The 19,393-nt window shown below is 50.4% G+C and overlaps 1 protein-coding gene across 1 annotated transcript in view; it reads left to right on the top strand.

Moving 5' to 3' along the window:
* Positions 1 to 1,101: 1,101 nt before the first annotated feature.
* The window catches only part of KCND3 (potassium voltage-gated channel subfamily D member 3), a 209,409-nt gene continuing 191,117 nt past the window's right edge, over positions 1,102 to 19,393 (top strand). The window contains exons 1-2 of the mRNA XM_063105245.1: positions 1,102 to 1,300; positions 8,039 to 9,216. Of these exons, the coding sequence (XP_062961315.1) occupies positions 8,111 to 9,216 (1,106 nt within the window). The 5' untranslated portion in view covers positions 1,102 to 1,300; positions 8,039 to 8,110. The remainder of the gene's footprint in view (positions 1,301 to 8,038; positions 9,217 to 19,393) is intronic.

Raw genomic sequence — 19,393 nt, 5'->3', positions numbered from 1 at the left:
CGGGTGTGAGAGTTCACACTCAAAGTCCAGACTCTCGGTTCTGGGTACTGGGTACACGTGGCAGGGAAGGAGGGCGAATCCCGACCTTCCGGCGTGCCCTAGCGATCCGGGAGGAGAGCGGCTCTTATGTGGCATAAGGGCAGTGTGTCCTCCCCCCGGGACCTCTCCAGCCTCCGCACACGGAGCTTAGAGCCAGCTCGAGCCAGGAAGCTTGCGCGGTGGCGGGCTCCACCTCGCCAGGTGGGGGGCTTTGCCTCAAGCAGGTAACGCTGGCTCGTGGACAGTCGTTGAGAAAGAGACACCCAACTAGGTGCACATACACTCTCCCCCCCCCCGCGCGCACACGCCGGCGCTCCCTTGCCACCTTTCTCCAGGTCCCCAGCCACACACGTCCGCGAACTCACGCTCCCGCCGTACACCCCGCTCCTCCCCCACCCTCAAGACGAGCTCACCTTGCCACGCTCACCCCCTTGCCCACCCTCGCCGACGCACGCACTCACACCCGCGTCGGAACACTCCGCCACCTCCAGGCACACCCTAGGATTCCTCCACTCGCCCGGGGAGACGAACCAGGCTCTGCTTAGTCTCCCCGCCCCCCGCCCCCACCTCCCGCTCACGCGCGCGCCCCTCTACACACACACACACACACACTCACACCCTTGCGCGCGGAGTCACTCCCCCTCGCACGCCCTCGCCCCGGGCACCCTCCCGCGGCGAGGCTCCGGGTCTTCCTCTCTCCCTCCGCTGCCTGGCGGCTCGGCGCTCTCCGGCCGGGCCTGGGGCGGCTCGGCCGGCGGGGATCGGAAGGGAGCTGAGGGCGCAGCCTCGCCGCCTCCCCCGGACTCTCCTCTCCGCCCCGCCCGTGCCGCGCCCCCACCGCCTCCCCACCTCGGGAGAGGGACCTCGGGAGAGGCAGCCCGTGGCCGGCCGGGCTCCGCTCCGCACGGCGCCCGCTGCGGCGGGGGCAGGGAGCGAGCGAGGGAGCCCGCGAGCCCGCGAGCGGAGCGGCGAGGCGGGGAGGAGACGCGCTGCCGAGCCGGGGCTGGAGCGGCGGCGGCGGCGACAGTGGCGGCGACAGTGGCGGCGGGGGAGGGAGGGCCCCACGGACCGACGGACGCACGAACCGACCGAGCGAAGGAGGGAGCGAGCGAGACTTCGCCGGCAAGGAGGAGCCGCACGAACGGCGGCTGCTGGGCGCTTCCCCACGCTGCTGGCGCTCGGAGCCTCCGCGGCCCCCGGCTCCCGACCGCAGCTTCCTCGCGCGCTCGGGGCGCGGGGCCCGGGGCTTGCTCCGCCGAAGGTAAGAGGGACGCGACCCAGCCTTCTGGAGCAAGGAAGGAACCCAGAGCGCTGCTCCCACGCCTGTTGCTCCGGCTGCCCACGCGGCACCCTCCCACTCCCGCGCCCGGGTGGGTGGGCGCTGGGGCGCCGGAAGGATTGGGGGTGGGGCCGGTGCCGTGGGGGAGCAGGCAGCCTGCCCGGGGGCGTCGGTTCCTTCGGGCTGTGGAGCCACCTCCGGGCAGCGAGGCGCTGTGAGGTTTGGGGGTGCGCGTGTGAACCTCTGCCCCCTTTCCATTGGCCTGCCTTCCCTCGGGGGTGCTAGAGGCAGAGCCCCGGGATCCGGCGGCAGGTGGCGACGGCTTGTTCGGTCCCTGCTCGTTGTGAGGGGAGAAGGAGAGAAATGGCTGAGAGTGGGAGCCGGTTTGGGGCGCTTCGCAAAGTTCTCCAGCCCGGCAAGCCGGCGACGTGCCTACCAGAGGCTGGGGGCCCGTCCATCTGGTCCTGCCCGACGCCGCTGCCACTCCGCAAGCTCTGGGAAAGGTCTCTTCGTGACACCAGAGGCCGTCGCGGCCCTGGGGAGGGGGTTCGAAAGACTCACTTTGCGAGGTGTTTACACTGGAGGTGGGGGTCGGAAGGGGCTGGGCAGAGAAGTTACCTGAAATCACCTAAATTCCTGCGCTTGACATTTGAATCAGGTCCAAGATATTCTGCTTTTATCCTGGGCAGCACTGATATGTCAGCAACAGGCTGAGGTTCCAGACCTGGAATCTTACAAGCAAAGAAAAGGCTGCGTGTATTTCTTAAGAGAGCTCGTCTGAACTTTCTCCGAGTCCTAGGCACAATGCGATCTGTTTGTAAGAGCAGGCATGCGTTGATTTATTTTGCATGAAAGTACCTGATGGTTAAATTTACGTTTTATTTACCGTTACTTCAAGGGAGTCTGGATGTTTAATGTCTGTAGAAAGGGCTCCTGGGCGTGCATGAATTCAAAGCAAAGCATGTGTACGTTTCCCCATGTGAACATGTTGGCACACGGAAGGGAATTGATGTGTTTATTTTTCTTTGTCACTACTTGAATGCAAGAAAGTACAGGTATACAAGGGACCCTCAGAGGAAGAAAGATTTGTAGCTTGTTCCCTTTTGTTGTTGAGGAGGCTGGAGAAAAAGAGTTCGGGAAAGTGCCTTGGCCAACCTAGGAGTGGCACTGTCGAAGAGGATACTTGTGTGTCCCAGGCCTGTGACCCAAGGATCCCTAGTTTGATTCACCCTCTCAGTTTTATGCATGCCTACCCAAATCCTCTGGACACAGGAGAAACCCTCTGGATCATGAACACCTTCCCCTGTCCTTAGATTGGCCCCATTCTGGTCTAAGAAATGTGATGGAAGACTGTGGAAAGTAAGTTTCAAGAGACTTTGCACTGAGGTCATTGAAGGGCAGACCTTAGTGATGTGACGTTTTTGTTGCCTTGTGCCTGTGTTAGGTGTCAAACTACAGGACAGGCTGTCTGGTCACTCTGCCCACTTTTAGCCTTCTGTCTCCAAAAAGGAATCTGCTTAATGGGGCAGCCGACTTTTTGGAGCAGAGGATTATGCGTTTTCCTTTTCCAGGATTTTTCACCTTTGTCATTTCAGAGCTCACCTGTTTTAAATGTCTCTTCCCCAGCTTTCCCACTGCCCCACCTTTCCCACTGTCAAACTCTTCTGCCAAAAAACAAAAATAGCTCCAGATTTTTCATTTGTAAGGCGTCCACGTCCTAGTAAAACCTTGGCATTTGAGGCATGTGCAGTGCCATTGGCTGGAAATGGGGCCGCACTGTTGTGCATATTGCAAGAATTCATACCCAGGCTGGCTCCAGGAGCTGTTGGTGCCCGTGACGGCTTGAGCACTGCAGTGTGAGCCATGGAAAGGCCCTACTTAAGCCAGGTTGTGCCAGCAGGGTTGTATGGTGGGTATGGCTGGTGTGGCCTTGGGCATGGTGTCTGGTGGGACACTTGTCCTCTCCTTCCAAACCCAGACATGCACACAGAGAAAGCAGCAATGGGGTAATTGTTCTTTTTTTTGGCACCTTTACCAGGGGGACAGTTTCTGAGCGTCTAGAGATAGGCTGGTGCTTGCCTGGCCTTGTTTAGGGAGATTGTCCTGGATTGATGCTTGGGGTAAAGGTTTGGCCTTGGGACCACAGGCTTTTATGATAGACAGGAAGGGTTTATTTTTTCCTTCCCCTGAGCTCTCGATTATTCATCTGAAAGCAGTTTGTAAAATACTCATGGCCCTTAGAGAAAAGGAGATTGGCCTAGGGCAGAGAGGGTAAGGTGATGGGGCTCAACTTGGCAGGGGCAGGTGCCTGGCATTTCAGCTTGGGAGTAAGGTTGGAGGAGCTCTGGCAGAATGAAAGGGGAAGTGTGTTGTCCTCTTAGGGTGCAGTGCTGTGTGTTTGGCCAAGCGGGGTTCCACAGGGTACCTCCTGACTCAGCAGTCTCTTAATCTTTGCCACTTGAACCCCCTCAAGGTTCTGCCTCTCTGAGCCCCATTCTGGAATAAAGCAGGGATGTTAAAGATCAGAGGTTCAGGGCCCACTGTCTCAGAGTCTGGTCCCTTTTACTCTCCAGGAGGGTGTCCAGCGGTTCTGTGGGTGGACCAAGTGTTGGATTGCCTTGAATTCCAAATGACACAGATTGTGTGCCCTGTTCTGGGCATCAGCCTCATCAGGGATTCCCAGAACTCCCTCTGCTAAGATGAGGCTCAGGCTAACTCCATCCCCACAGCAACAAGCCCAGATGCTCTCCTTCCTGCTTTGCATGAGTGACTGTCATGGAAAGGTCTCAGTGAGACCTGAGCTGTGGTCTTCAAGTCCTGGATCCAGAAGAATCAGGGATTATTTGAACCAAAGTGTCCCTTGTCACTTTCTTGTACAATTCTTTCATTTTCCAGATGAGGACTCTGAGGCCCAGAGGGTAACAGTGGCTTGCTTTCACAAGTTCAAGGTAGACTTGCAACTGGAATGTGAGGCCTCATGAGCCCTTGCCCTTTGCTGCCTGGGGAAAGTGGGGAGGGGAGTCTCTGTGTCCTGCTCTCTTCGTTGGGGTATCAGTCTTTGGCTCCACCTACACCAGAAAAGCCATTTTGGCAGTGAGCTGATCAATAATCTATTTGAAAATTATCAACTCCTGTATACAAGGAATTTGGCCATTTTGAAGCAAACTTTCTGCGTTTCAGTCTTCTTAGCTGCAACTTGTGGGCAGAAATGCCTATGTCATAGGATTTTTGTGGGAATAAATTAAATGTTGTGTATAATAGTGCCAAGACCAGTGCCCAGAGCATTGTCAGTGCTCAATAAATATTAACTAAGTCTGACTGGAATCATCTGTGGCCATATTTAAATTGTGGGCTTGCTTCCGAAACATCCCTTTCCCCTTAGAAAATCTCGTTAAGTATGTGCTGAGGGACTATGAAGTTTTCTAGTCTTACAGAAAGTATTGTAGTTATAGGGAAAATTTCTTGAAGAAAGATATAAAATGCAGGATGCATTCCTGAATCTTCTATCAGGGGCATGTGGATTACCCACTGCCACTGATGAACAATCTCCTTTCTTTCTTTAGTTCCTGTAATCAAGAGCTCATCAGGCCTGTGCTGTTTTTGTATTCTCTGAGTGGTGACACTTATGGGAAATGTCATTGTCAATCCTGTTGTCTTCTGTAGCATCTGAATCAACTTCCCTTTATTAGGGAGCACAGGAACCTATGAAAATTCCCCTTAGGATGTACATAGGGAAACTGAGGCAGAGCTCCTTGAGAAAACTTGACTGAGGGTACAGTGAGTCAGAGGCAGGTACTTGAATTGGATTCTTTTGATTCAGATTGTTTTCAGTGTTTTACTGTCTGTAGAGAGGATGCCCACACTTGACAACTCGTGACATACATTAACAAGGCATGGAATAAAATCGATGGAATGCAAATGGCACCTGTAACACTAGGATTCCCAGTTTGAGCAGCTCTTGATGCAGTGCACTGTGCTACCTCCTGGGTTGGTTATCAAAGTTGAGGCATCATGGCCTTTGTCCTTAAAGAGCTTAGTGTGGGATGGAGAAAGCTGAGGAGTGGCCTGACTCTGCTCTTGAACTCTGCATGGAGACTGCCTGTGTTTGAATCACTCTGCCTACTTATTACTTTCTGTAGACACTTTACAACTGCTTATGCTTCATCTTCCTCATCTGCAAAACAAAACTACATGGTGTCTACCCCACAGGGTTGTTGATGGGATTGATTGAGATGATCCACGTAAGCGTGTGGTGCTGTGCTTGGCACACAGCCCTCAGTAAACTGCCCGAGGTGGGATCCCTGTTCTGTTCTGCTGCGTCTGGACTGTCAGAATGTTGCATTTCAGTGGGCCTCAGTTTTCCTTATCCATGAAATGGGGGACACAATAGCCTCTTCTTTTCAAGGGTTGCATTGAGGATTAAATGGGATAATTCAAGGGAAACAGTTAGTGCAATGCCCTGCATAGAGTAAGTTATTGTTAACCATTATTATTAATAAAGCGAGTATAAAGTATCTGTAAGCTTGACCAGAGGGTGGTAGGTGCTAAAGAAAAAGGGCAAAGTGCTGAGAGCCCAAAGCAGGGAGAAATTAACATTGTGCGGGAAGGAAGAGGCATCATGGAGAGGGTGATGAAGAGGGAGGATTCCTGTAGGAGAGGTGAAGGGCAAGGATATTCCTGAAAGAAGGAAGGGAGTTCGACAGACACCCCCAGGGTCTGCCCATGAGCCAGTCTGTGGTCTTGTTGCTCGAGGCTAGGATGGGTACATGGCCCACTGGGCTGGAATGTCAAGCCAAGATCCACTTCTGAAAATTCTGGAATGCTGAGCCAAGGAGTTGGGGTTTTATTTTGTAAGCTGTGGGGTAAAACACAATCAGAACCTTGCTTTAGGGAGATTACTCCAGGCAGAATGGATTCCAGGGGAATAGGAGAAATGGGGTGGTGGGCGAGGGTGAGAGACAAGAAGGCCGGCAGGAAGGAGTCCTGAGGGAATTGGGGCATTCCTGAAGGCAGTACGAGCTACTGTCTCATTATGTGGCAATTCTTACGGTAGAGCAAGGAGAAAGATGGTTGGGGTGACAGGCCTGTGTTAAAGATGCCATGAGCAAAAGGTGAAGAGCTGCTTTTTGCAAGGAGGCAGGTTCTGTTTAGATCTTTCCAGTTTCAGAGGCATCGTGGTGGAAAACCCAGTGGCAGCTCAGGAGAGAGAGGAGGTAGAGATCTGAAGAATGTGGAAGAGCTGGGAGGCAGGAGAAGGTGAAACAGGTTTACAGGGAGAGATGAAGATCAGATCCTGTTATGTCTTTGTATAACAGAATGAAAAAAAAAGACTCACCTCTGCTTCATTTGTTTAAACACAGAGTCAAACTGACTGAAATCCAGAGGGTCTACATAATTCTGAGTTAGGATTTGTTCTGTGTGATCAGTTTAGGATTAGTGGAGATAAGTGTGTCGACCCGAAACAATTTCCCGTTGCTGTTACGTGTGTTTCTGTGTCACCACATGTCTTCCTACAGATGGTATACATTTGGGGATTGCAGAGTCATTTCACTATCATCTTTAAAAAGCCAGATTTAGGAAGGTAAATCTGTTTCCTGAAGCCAAATATAATTCTCCATGTCATTGTTGCCTCCATCCACACAGGTGATGGGGAAGTGTGTACACAGCGTGGTTCAGAGAGCTGTGGGTGAAGGGACAAGGTGGCCCAGCTCTGGAGGACTCTCTGCGGGTGGAGTGGGGGCCAGGTGAGAGAGGCTGGCATGGGAAGGAGTATTGTTATGTAACTCAAGGGAGCTACGGATGTGGGCAGATGGAGACAGGAGGCGAGGAATCTAGGGATGGCAGTGGCGTGGATCAGCTTCCTCTGAGAGGGAGAGGGCTCATGGCTGCCTTTTGCCCAGGCTGCAGCCATAGGGTGTATGCAAGTCAGGTGCAGCAAACACCCAAGATGCCCTTCACAGGGTGCCCAGCTTCACAACCTTCCCCATGCCTTTCCTTTACCATTCTGGCTCTGAGGGGCACAGTTAGACACTAGGTTGCTAGAGCAAGGAGTGGAGCCAAGTGTCTCTCAGAGTAGAACTCCACCAGGGACTGCTTTCTCCCCTGGAGCTGGGGACAGAGCTTCACCAAACTCTGGGCCTACTGTGGTCACTGGCCATCTCAGAGAATTTTCCAGACATGGGTAGCCCCAGCCTCCTCCTCACCAGGGAGGAGTAGAAAGAATGTGTTTACCTTTTCTCCCTCATCCCCACCCCATTCCTGATTACCCTGATGGGTGAAGAGTGAAATAAAAATTAGCATGTTTATCCCACTTTTAAATTCGTTTAATGAGAACTCATTTACCCTCTCCCAATTTAAATTCGTAATAATGCCATAACCTTTCAGAGCTGATTATAGCCCGCGTCTTCCCAGATCTTCCTGCTAAAGAGGCTTTCCCTCCAAATGCTCCTGAGTCCTCTTGGAACTTGACAGTTTGTCAGGCAGTCAGCAACATCTGGTGATCCCTGGCTGCACCGCCCTGCTAGATGCTCTCCCTACCTGGATGGATAGGATGGAAACGAACCCAGTCCCCTCTCTGTGGTAGTAAGTTCACAGTGGCATTAATTTGCCTTGGAGACTTTCGCTGTTTCGCTCACCAGTGATCCTTCCCTCTGTCCCAGTTCCCACCTGGTAGCCCGTGTGGACTCACACCTTTCCCTGCTCTCTCCTCCTGTCTCCCAGGGGTCGCTGAACTAACTCCAAGCCCGTGTGCGAAGTGTCGGAGCAGTTGCCGGCCTAAGAGCTGGAGTCACCATGGCGGCCGGAGTTGCAGCCTGGCTGCCTTTTGCCCGGGCTGCGGCCATCGGGTGGATGCCAGTGGCCAACTGCCCCATGCCCCTGGCCCCCGCCGACAAGAACAAGCGACAGGATGAACTGATCATCCTCAACGTGAGTGGGCGGAGGTTCCAGACCTGGAGGACCACGCTGGAGCGCTACCCCGACACCCTGCTGGGCAGCACGGAGAAGGAGTTCTTCTTCAACGAGGACACCAAGGAGTACTTCTTCGACAGGGACCCGGAGGTGTTCCGCTGCGTGCTCAACTTCTACCGCACGGGGAAGCTGCACTACCCACGCTACGAGTGCATCTCCGCCTACGACGACGAGCTGGCCTTCTACGGCATCCTCCCCGAGATCATCGGGGACTGCTGCTACGAGGAGTACAAAGACCGCAAGCGGGAGAACGCCGAGCGGCTCATGGACGACAACGACTCGGAGAACAACCAGGAGTCCATGCCCTCGCTCAGCTTCCGCCAGACCATGTGGCGGGCCTTCGAGAACCCGCACACCAGCACCCTGGCCCTGGTCTTCTACTACGTGACTGGCTTCTTCATCGCCGTGTCGGTCATCACCAACGTGGTGGAGACGGTACCGTGCGGCACGGTGCCGGGGAGCAAGGAGCTGCCGTGCGGGGAGCGCTACTCGGTGGCCTTCTTCTGCCTGGACACGGCCTGCGTCATGATCTTCACGGTGGAGTACCTGCTGCGGCTCTTCGCCGCGCCCAGCCGCTACCGCTTCATCCGCAGCGTGATGAGCATCATCGACGTGGTGGCCATCATGCCCTACTACATCGGCCTGGTCATGACCGACAACGAGGACGTGTCTGGGGCCTTTGTCACGCTCCGGGTCTTCCGCGTCTTCAGGATCTTCAAGTTCTCCCGCCACTCGCAGGGCTTGCGGATCCTGGGCTACACGCTGAAGAGCTGTGCCTCCGAACTCGGCTTTCTCCTCTTCTCCCTCACCATGGCCATCATCATCTTCGCCACTGTGATGTTTTACGCCGAGAAGGGCTCCTCTGCCAGCAAGTTCACGAGCATCCCTGCCTCTTTTTGGTACACTATTGTCACCATGACCACACTGGGGTAAGTCAGTGCTGGTGGACTAGAGGGGAGGAGGTCGGGTGGAGGTGAAGCTTTGGATGGTATCAGGATCCGGCAGAGGAGGAGGGAGTCCCTCACCCGAGTGGTGGGAACAGGGGACATTGCATCATCAGAAGGGGAAAACCCATGAGTGATTTTTCTGGGGATGGTGGCTTGCTTTGCATTGAGTTTTCTTTTCGAGGTGAGCATGTATTTTACAAAACCTGGAAAATTAAGTCACCATTTCTTTTTTCAGCCATGCCTTGTGTGTGTACCTATAGGGTGTCTCCAGGTGGGATGATGGCTGCATTCTTCCATGCATCTGTGCATTTAAGGGCTGCCATGGGGAGGAAAACAGAGCAATGCGTCGGGAGGAAGAGGGCTGTGAGACGTTTGGTGACTGTTGTAAGGGAGGTACACATTTCCATTACCAGAAGACACCAAGAACGCTCTTTTTGGATCCTTCCTGCATTTCTTCTTTATAGTACATTTGCAGGCTATTCCCTCTTTTGCCTTACTTTTCCTCTCTGCTACCACAGATGCTCAGGGTTCAGTAGCTCTGAGCAGACTTTATGTGACTCTGCACTTAGTGACCCTGCAAAGCGAGGCACCTGATTTGTTTTTTCTCACTATAGGAGGAGCAATTTTGCTTTCTTAGCCTGACTCAGTGATTGAATGACCCTGCCTACCTGAGCCACTGTGAGATGGTCTGAATGGATCATGTGATCAGATGCAGATGCAGCAATATCGTCAGAGGGAGGGACAGGTACTTAGTGAGGTCACAGTGACTCTGTCTCTTCCATCTCTCTGAGGACTTCTCTGCGGCTGAGGTCACAGAAATGTATTTATGGTGCTGGGCTATGTAGCTTCCATCAGAGGATGGGGGCTCAGAAGGAGATTACAGTCTTCAGCCTAACAGGATTAGAGCCAATAAAGGCAGCTTTATGGAGATATAGATTTCTTAGGGGGCTCTGCTTCAGCCATTGGAAGCCATTGAGTCTAATGCAAAATCCCTCCCCAATTCATATGCTGGGTCTATATTTGCTTAGGAGAGGAAGCATTATATTGCTGATGGAGAATTCATGAAGCTTTTTATTTGGTCTTTGACAATTCAGTTGGTGGCATCCTGGTGATTTGGTTTTTTTCCTGGCCAAAACCCCGTGGCAGTGGTGTCAGTTTTTCCATAGTGCTGTGCGTGCTTATTGGGAATGACTGAGCAGGTGATGGGACCTTTTAAAATGATTACATTTGTCATACTGCCACACGGGAGGGGGAGGGAGTAGCAATGGGTGTCACCATCCATTTGTGAAGGCCATGTTTGATTGGGGCATTCCCTTTACCTCTTGTCTGTCTAATACAAGTCATCCCACCCCTTGTCATTCCAATACATACACACACTTCTTCATATAGCTACTTACCCAGAGTGGTTAAAAATATTTAGTCATTTGACCTTGTCTCCCTTGGCTCAGGTGGCAAAAGTGAGTTTTTTGACACAGTTGGATATTTTGGGATATAACAGGCTGGGGAGCTGGCTACTGTCAGGAGGAGGAGGCACCTTTGTCCCTTCCAGGATGACCCTGGCCATTCCTTCACCTTCCTGAGGAGGACTTCATGCATGGCTAGGTGCCCACCTCCACCAGTCATGCTCCTAATGTGGCTGTGAGTACCCAGTGTCCTCAGGTGCTCCACGATGGGACTCATGACACCAGAGGGATGCCTCATGACTGCCATGGGGAGGAAACAGGACAGATTGATGGGTGTCAGAGTTAAAATGGGATCGTTTCAGAGGAGATCAATGGAAACTTCACTGGCCACCTGCCCATCACTTTTTATTATTAGTATAACAGCATATGGGTGTCTACTATGTGTCAGCAGTGTGCTAAGTTCTTTGCATATATTATCTCTATGTCTTCACAACAGGCCTGCAAGGTAGGAAAAACTCTATACCCTTTAAAGATGCAAAAGGTGAGGCTCAGAGAGGTTATCCCATAGTCACATAGTTGATAAGGGCAGAGCTCATTTCAGTGACACATCTGGTTGTCTCCGGTCCCCTTTCTCCTTTCGCTCTACCACTCCACTTGTTCCCATGCCATCAGGGCCCCTAGGTAGAAATCAGACCTTCATGGTTACTACTACTTTATTATCCCCTCCATGTGTGCTATTCTGTTCTAGTCATATTGCTAGTCAAAAAGGCATCAGTCCAGTGAGTACTACATGCCAGGCACTGTACTAGGCACACAGTGATTTTTTTAAATAAAACATATCCTTCTGGGAAGTTTAAATGCTGCCTTAAAAATTAATGGTTGCTTTCATAGCAAAATCTAGTGTTTTACTACTGCTGGGGGAACTGCTGACTTCCTTTGGCACTCACCCTGTAGATCAGGGGCAAGTCCAGCATCAGGGGTGGACAATTTTGGCCTCACATTTCCTTTCTTGGTGGGGGAGAGGGGGAGGCCAACTCTGTCAGAAAGTGAAGGCAAGAGGAAGGGAAGGATGCATGCATTGGGGAGCAGTGTGCTTCCCCTATCTGGGGGCCCTGTGGACTTCCTCACCGTGTACCTGACAATGAACAAGTTTGTTTTCCCTTCTCCATGCATTAAAATGTCTAACCTCTGGGAGAACCAAATGGGCAAGAAAGGAAACCTTTAGTAGTGTCTTCCTTAAACTCAGATAAGTAACAAGAAAGCAGCCTTGTCTTTCCCTCCATCCCAGCTGGTGTAGCTCAATGCTGGATCAGGCTACTTTGACTTTGACCTGAGTTGGCAGTTGGCACCATTACCGGGCTTGCTGCTTGGCTATACATAGCAGGTGCTTGGCAAAATTCTTTTTAATGGATGGGTCAATGTGAATGGGGTGCCTTCTCCGTTTGCTTTGCCTGATACTATTCTCATTCCCTTCTAGACCTACCTGTTCTCTCAAGGGCCTGCAGACCCCTTGGCCCTGTGTGCTCTGCCCCATCCCTGGCCCTCCAGAAGACAGGAGAGTGGCCTTTACCTGGTATCTGAGCCGTGCCATGGGATGTTCTGTAGGACTGTGGGGATCTTATTGCCCTTACTGGAGGTCTCACTGACTTATCCCTGGAAACCTTTCCCTTTCCCCTGACTGGTTTCTGTCCTGACCACATTCACTAGCTAGGTGTAGCTTTGTTCACCCATTCCAGGAAACCCATCTTTTTCTTACTCTGCTCTGGCATTTGAGCTCCAAGTGGCCACAGAATACCAGGGACCAATATTCTGCCATGGTCCAATTGCTTCCAACAGCTCCCAGTAGACATCTACCTCCTCCTGTCTCTGGACTCTCCTGCCCTACTCCCTCCCCAAGTTCCTGTTTCCAGTCTGGAGGGGGACTGTCTTCAGCTCCTCTGCAGAGCAGGGCTGACTGACAGGCAGAGAACGACAACGACATGCTGAGTGCAGGCATTTGCTTCTCCTGGCTCTAGTTGCCATCTCTGCCTGCTTTCCCAGCACCTTGCTGATGAGTTATTCAGGTGTTCTCCAGGGATGGATCTCCTGGAGCCAATTATTACCATTTATTTAATATCTCAAAATATCTTAAGCTCACAAGAACAATAAAGACCAACTGCCATCAGGGCTTGTGGATGGCTGTCCTCTGCAGCCTCCCGTGCTGGTGGGGAAGAGCCCCGTGCTCTGCCCAGGTTTCCCTTGTGCCCTCTTGACAATTGAGTTCCCACATGCACCACTCAAGGATTAATTTCTGTGCTCATAATTGATGCTATAAATGAAATAAATACCCAATTATCTCAGTTAACAGAGGGAAGATAACATAGAACTCCTGATATTAAATAAGACCAGCGTAACTAGTTTGGGAATGTGTTACATAACGTAAACTTTTCCAGAGCAGATTTTCCTCCCTAATTTTGTCTGACTTTGCTTGGCATCTGAATTAGCCTGGACTGCCTGAGCCAGTCTGTCGGTGAAGCTCGGGTGGGGGCATGGGGAAGAGGGGAGTGTCTCTAGGCCTGGATGGGATGAGGCTGCTCTTGGATGTTTTCAGGCAGGGCCTGGAGCAGAGTCCACTCCTGATCAGATGGCCCACTGCTGCCAGTTGGCTCAGTTATGTAATTGAGACCAGCAGCCTATCTGTCACCCCAAACTCTGAGATGAGAGAGCTTTTGACAGTGTCCAAAAATCACTTTAATAAAAACAGAATTGATTTTTACTTCTTCCAAACATGGAGCAGCCTTCAGGTGATTTGCATTTCCCTTTAAAACGTAATACTGGAAGGGGCCTGCGTAAAGTTCCAGGAGGCCAGGAGACTGGCCTGGGAGATCAATACAGGCACACCACAGAATGGGGTACTTGATCAGGCTCCCCCCAGTGACAGGTTAGAGCCAGTCCAGATCTGTTTTTCTTAACTCTTCAATACCCAAAATTCTGTCTGTACCTTCATTCACTGCCTCAGGGGCCCACCAACCCTCCTTCTGATGCCCGAGTGCCTTGACCCAGGACACTGGCTGTCAGTGCCCACCTGCATGGTGGCGGGTCCCTGACTGAGGGACTCTGATCACAGGACTCTTGTGAGAACAAATGGCCTCAAAGGCTTTTGTTTGTGGACATTTCTTAACCAACACTTCTCTGGTGCTGAAGAAATTCCTTAGAGAGGGTGTTGACCTCCATCCCAACAAGGAAAGTTTCATTCATTCAACATTAACTGAGTGCCTACTGTGTGCAGCATGGTAGGCTCTGAGAATACACAGACACTATGATAGCACATCAGCTCAATGTAAGGTCAGGCAAAATGAATTGAATAAGGATCAGTTCTCATCCTTTGAATTCGACCGCTATTCCTGCTGCTGCAGAGACTACCCCTCACTCTGCTCCTAGGCCTGGCTGACTCCATCATCCTTCAAACTCAGCTCGGGATCACCTCCTCCAGGAAGTCTTCCCAGCCCTCCAGGAGCTGGGTAACCTCCTCTTGTCTCCCACTGCAGCCCTTGCATTCACCTGTCTTGTCATTGCCACATTTGATTAACTGCAGCTGTTTATGTGTCTTTCCCCCACAGGATATGAGCTATTCAAGGGCAGATCTCTGTTCCAAAGATCACTGTATGATTCGTGTCTAGCACATGGCCTGATATTTAGTGGACCTCAATAAATATTTTTTCAAACAGGTTTGTACTTTACCTCACCCGGCTTCATTTTTCTCATTTAATAACCATCTTCTAGCCATTTTGAGAACCAACGAAAGTGCCATCTAAATGACAGCTATATTGCAATATCAGACAGAATGTTTGTGGGCTGGGCAGAGATAGGAGGCCAGGCAGGGCATTCTGTAGTTCTGCCTTAGCAGGGTTGGGGCTTTCTTGCAAGGGAAATTTGCACCCAACCTTTGTCACTGCTTTTGGCTACTTGGCCACACTCCTCCTACAGACTCAGGGGCCAGGGAGGAGCAGAAAGGGAGCCATAGAAAAGCTTCCCTACCCAGGATGTTTCCCTCCATTCAATTTTTATTCAGCACATATTTATTGAGTACCTACTAGGCACTGGAAATACAGCAGTGAAGAAAATAGTTTCTGGTCTTGTGGTACTTAACATTCCAGTGGATGGCACTAACCAGTAAATAGATAAATAAATAAATACATCCTATCAGAAAATAAAGCATAATGTGACAGATCAGGAATGCTGGGTGCAGGAGGCCAGGTAGAGCAAGGAGGAGTTGCTCTTTTATATTAGGAGGGCAGTAAAGGCCTCTCAGATAAGGTGATATTTGAACAGAGACCTGAAGCGGGTAGCATGGGGAACAGCAGAGGGAACAGCAAATGCAAAAGCCATCAGGCAGGACGGGCCTTGGTGTGCTAGTCTTGGAAAAGCGGGAAGGTCCTAATAGTTCAGCCACATGAGCCGGGGACAGGAGAGTACCAGGAGACAAGGCCAGAGCAGTAATGGAAGAAGCAGCCCACGCAGAGTCCTGGTGAGCACCACAAGGATTTTGCCTTTTACACTGCTTGGGTCTGGGAAGCCACTGGAGGGTGTCGAGCCACTGATTTATGTTTTAAAAGGATCACTCTGGCTGCTGGGTGATAGATACATTGTAGGGGAGAAGCTGCCACAATAATCTAGGGAAGACGTGGTGGCTGGGACTAAGGGTGGTGGCAGTGGAGATGGGAGAAGTGAGGGGTTCTGCATATACTTGAAGGTACAGGCAACAGGATGCTTTCTCAAGAAGCATTTGCTGGTCCTACTCCCACCATGCCAGTTGAAAACTTCACCAGCTCCCACAGTGGCGGACTAGCTGGGAAGACATGGCCCTAAAGAACTTCTCCACCCCTGGGAGAAACATTTCACAAGAAGAGCCTTGTGGGGTGGTTCCCAGGCCCAGGCAGCCAAGACCTCACATGGAACAAACAAGATCAGAGAGCCTGAGGGGTAGCATCGGCATCTCAGTTAGCTGGGTGCCGGCAGCAAGCAGGGGGCATCCGCTCATGTGTAGAACTTTCCTTCCAACCCAAGCAACACCTTTCAACCCTGAACACCTGCAAAGGGGCTAGGCATGGTGCTCACTGCCATGAGGGGGACAGTCCTGGCACAGACACTGAAACAGAGAGGCCACTCTAAAGATCAGCAGCTGTGGTAGCTGCTTAAACATAGGGGCAGCTGGAGAGCTTCAGGGACTCAGAGGAGGGAAAGATTAATTCACATGGTAGAATTTGAGCCTTTTGGGTGCTTTGCACCAGGAGCATCATGTTGGATTTGTCTTCTGATCCAGCAATTCAAATTGCTGCAATTTTTGGAAAGGGATTTCCAGGCTGGTGCCCATTTCACAGCTCTCTTCTGGAATTCCTCAAAATCAATCTCAACCTCTCTCTCTCTCTGTGTTTGGTTTTATTTGGGTTTCCCTCTTTAAACCCACCCTTAAACACAACATTATTCTTCCTCAGGAGCAGCAATTATTCTGTCTCAAAATAGTGTAATAAAAAGCAGGGTGCCTCCCCCCTACCCCCTCAGGAGAGGGGAAGAGCCATGGTAATTGCACGGGTACTTTTGTCTAGGAGGGAGCTCCTGTCCCAAGCCATTGCAGGGCTCTTGTCCATGCTCCACCCTGGCTGGGAACTCCTCCTGGTCAGGGAGAGGAGCAGAGACTATTAGCTATTAGGCCCCCTGCCCTCCCACCCACTGCCCTCAGGCAGGTGGTTCTGCACACAACCAACCACTTCCAGGATGCTGATACTCTACTGAATACTCATATCTGAAGTGTTCATTCTGTGGTGATGTCCAAGTTAGTTTTTCTTTTCTTGGAAGCAGGGACCATGCCCCCAGCAATTTCTGTTGGAAGGAGTGCACACTATTGACCTGAGACCAACTTCTAGTGAGGACTTGTCTGTGACAAGGAACAAGGAGTTACCAGGATACTTCGGGGTAGAGTTCTTTGCCAAAAAGCTCAGCTGTCACAGCCTCCTGGTTGGGTTGAGAGCTCCTTTCCTCAGACCAGAACATGGCCTCTTCTCCCCAACCCACCTTCTCCACCCAGCTCCATGCAAATGTGGGCATGTGGGGAGAAGGGGCTGGGAGCAGAGACAGCTGAGCCTTTGTTGACCATGACTGGATGGAGGAAGATTGCATTTGGCTCATGTAATCATATTCTGGGTGTCAGGACTCGAATGAGTGTCATTAAACTGAATCAGAAAAATCGTTTTAATATAAGTGCCACCTCACACACAAGCTAGTTGATGGAGAGATGGATGAGGCTGGGGACGCCTCCTTTGTAATGCAGTGCTGTAAAATCCCATCACCTTCATTATTTCCTACCGAGCCAACGCATCATAATACCCATGAGCGGCAGAACAGCTTGAATTTAATATACAGAAAGTCCAATCAAACAATAAATGGATGGAACTATATAAAGAAACCATTTTCTGGGAGGCTGGCTCCATTCTCTGGGATTCAGCTCCCTGACACATGAAATGTGCATCAATTTTCTCCAATGAATGCAGCTGCCGAATCACCACATGTGATATTTGTTTGCTTCAGAAGCGGAAAAGGGGAACTTTCCCCTGACATTATCTGGCTATTGATGCAAAATTGCAAATCTCATTCTCTTTGATTTGTATCCAGTGGTTCCCCATGGCACAGCCAGGCACCTTCCGATGCCAACAAGACTAGAAGAGGAGCCCGCCCTCCATCCCAGAACTTTATCAGTCCCAGTGGCACTTCGTTGTCTTTTTTAAACCAAAACAAATTCTGAATACCAGGGTGGGCTTTTTAGGGGGCTGGGAAGTCTCTATGCTTGGCAGTCATTGGAAAGAAAAGCCCAAACCCTCAAGCCATGCTGACACCTTTCATCTGCCTGTAGAGTTCTCATTGTCGAGTCTTGCCTTGGAGGCTATATAGAGTAAATGTCTCATTCTGAACTGTATTCCTCCCACCAGCATAGTCCTCCGTTTCCCCTTCCATCCCTATCACCCCCTTCCCCCTAGTTGGGAGACTGTGAACACAATATCAACTGATCAGCCAAACAATTAAAAAGGCAAATCAGCTGCTTAAAAATTATACAATACATGTCAAAGACTGATGGAAATAATGTTTTTATGTTCTGCAGTGAGATTCTTTCTGATGCTATTTTTCTAATGGCACAGATAACCAAGAGTTAACCATAATTACAGGCTTATAGCTGCTGAGAAGTATTATTAGTTTATTTTTACTTCTTTCTGGACATGCATACTTAAGAAGAAGAAAAAAAAACCTAGGAGAATTAAACTAAATGATATCAAAACCACGGATGGCATGAAGCTTGAGTCAATTCAACAAATATTATTGAACACCCAGTATTTGCAAGCCATGTTATTAGGCAGTGTAGGGGACATGGGAATAAATAAGACACTGGCCCTGTTCCTAATACATTCATGAGAGAATGGTGCATGTGCTGAGATGATCAGGAATGTTTGGTACAGAATAAGTACTTAATATATATTTGCTGATGATTGAATGATGGGCTTCATGGAAAAGGGGACATTTTAGCTAGACCGACAATGGTGAATAGGCTTTTGATATGTGAAAATGAGAAATCCAAGTAAATTGCGAAAGGACATGGTTCTTTGGGAAGCTTAACTGACACGCTGGTTTGCTAGTGTTTAGGGTATATGAAGAGGAAAAAATGGCTAGCGATAAGCAGGAACAAAAGATTTGCTAGAGATGCAGAGGGCCTGAAATTTTATTAGGTTAAGGAATTCATTTGGTAGGTGTTCGAGAGCCGCTAAAAGCATTCCAATGATGCGCTGATTAGGAAGATTTATTTGGCAGCCGTCTTCTGGATGAATGTTAGAAGGGAGCCCTTGGACATAGGACAGTCAGCCAGAAGACTGATCCAGGTGAGAGGTAAAGAAGGCCTCACCTAGAAAAGGAGAGAAAGGACTAGAGTGGAAAAATATCCAGGAGAAGTCAAAAGGAATTCTGGAATTACAAGACTGGATGATTAGAGGTATGGAGCTGGTAAATATTAGAGGAGGAGCAAGTTGGCAGGAGGCCAAGGGGAAAGATAAAGACAGTGAGCTTGGCTTTGGACCTGTGGTATTTGCAGTTAGTCCTGGGTGACCATGGGGTGGCCAGCAGATGGAAAAGATGGGTCTGGAGCTCACCAGAGAGAGCAGGCAGTTTCCAAAATCGTCAGCTGAAGCAGAAAAGAATAGATGAGATTGGCTAAGGAAGAATGAAGCGAGGGAGGCATAAAGGACCCTGGGGAACATTTCCTGCCCCATGCCCTACTGCTCTGGCACCCGCCCCCCATTAGGAATGTTGGTGCCACCTGTGAACATCTTTGCTGACGCTTCCATTCAGTCTCTCTTTTTGGCCTGTGGAAATTACCTTTCATATTGTGTTTCTGTTGGAGCTAGAAGTTCACATTGGCTTTCAGAGTAAAACAAAGTGTTTTTTGGTTTGTTTGTTTTTCAGTTTCCTACAATGTTAATTAAATAAAGAGCACCACCCAGGAAAGCAGAATTTGTTTATGGGCTTTGCTAAAAAAAATTAATAAAGGGACCCTTACACTGGCATATGGATGAGAGATGGGGTCTAAATGGTCACAGACCAAGAACTGTCTCTGCCCTGCCAAGGGTGATGCTGGTTCAGAGTGCTATGGCCTTCGTGGAGGGCACTCTCCTGGTCCTTACAGTGCCAGGCTCTTGGGCAGAGTTTCCAGGAACTTAAGACACTGCTTCTTCCACTTC

This window comes from Cynocephalus volans, chromosome 8 (genome assembly GCF_027409185.1).
Source record: "Cynocephalus volans isolate mCynVol1 chromosome 8, mCynVol1.pri, whole genome shotgun sequence".
NCBI lineage: Eukaryota > Metazoa > Chordata > Mammalia > Dermoptera > Cynocephalidae > Cynocephalus > Cynocephalus volans.
This window is presented reverse-complemented; position numbering and strand designations above follow the sequence as displayed.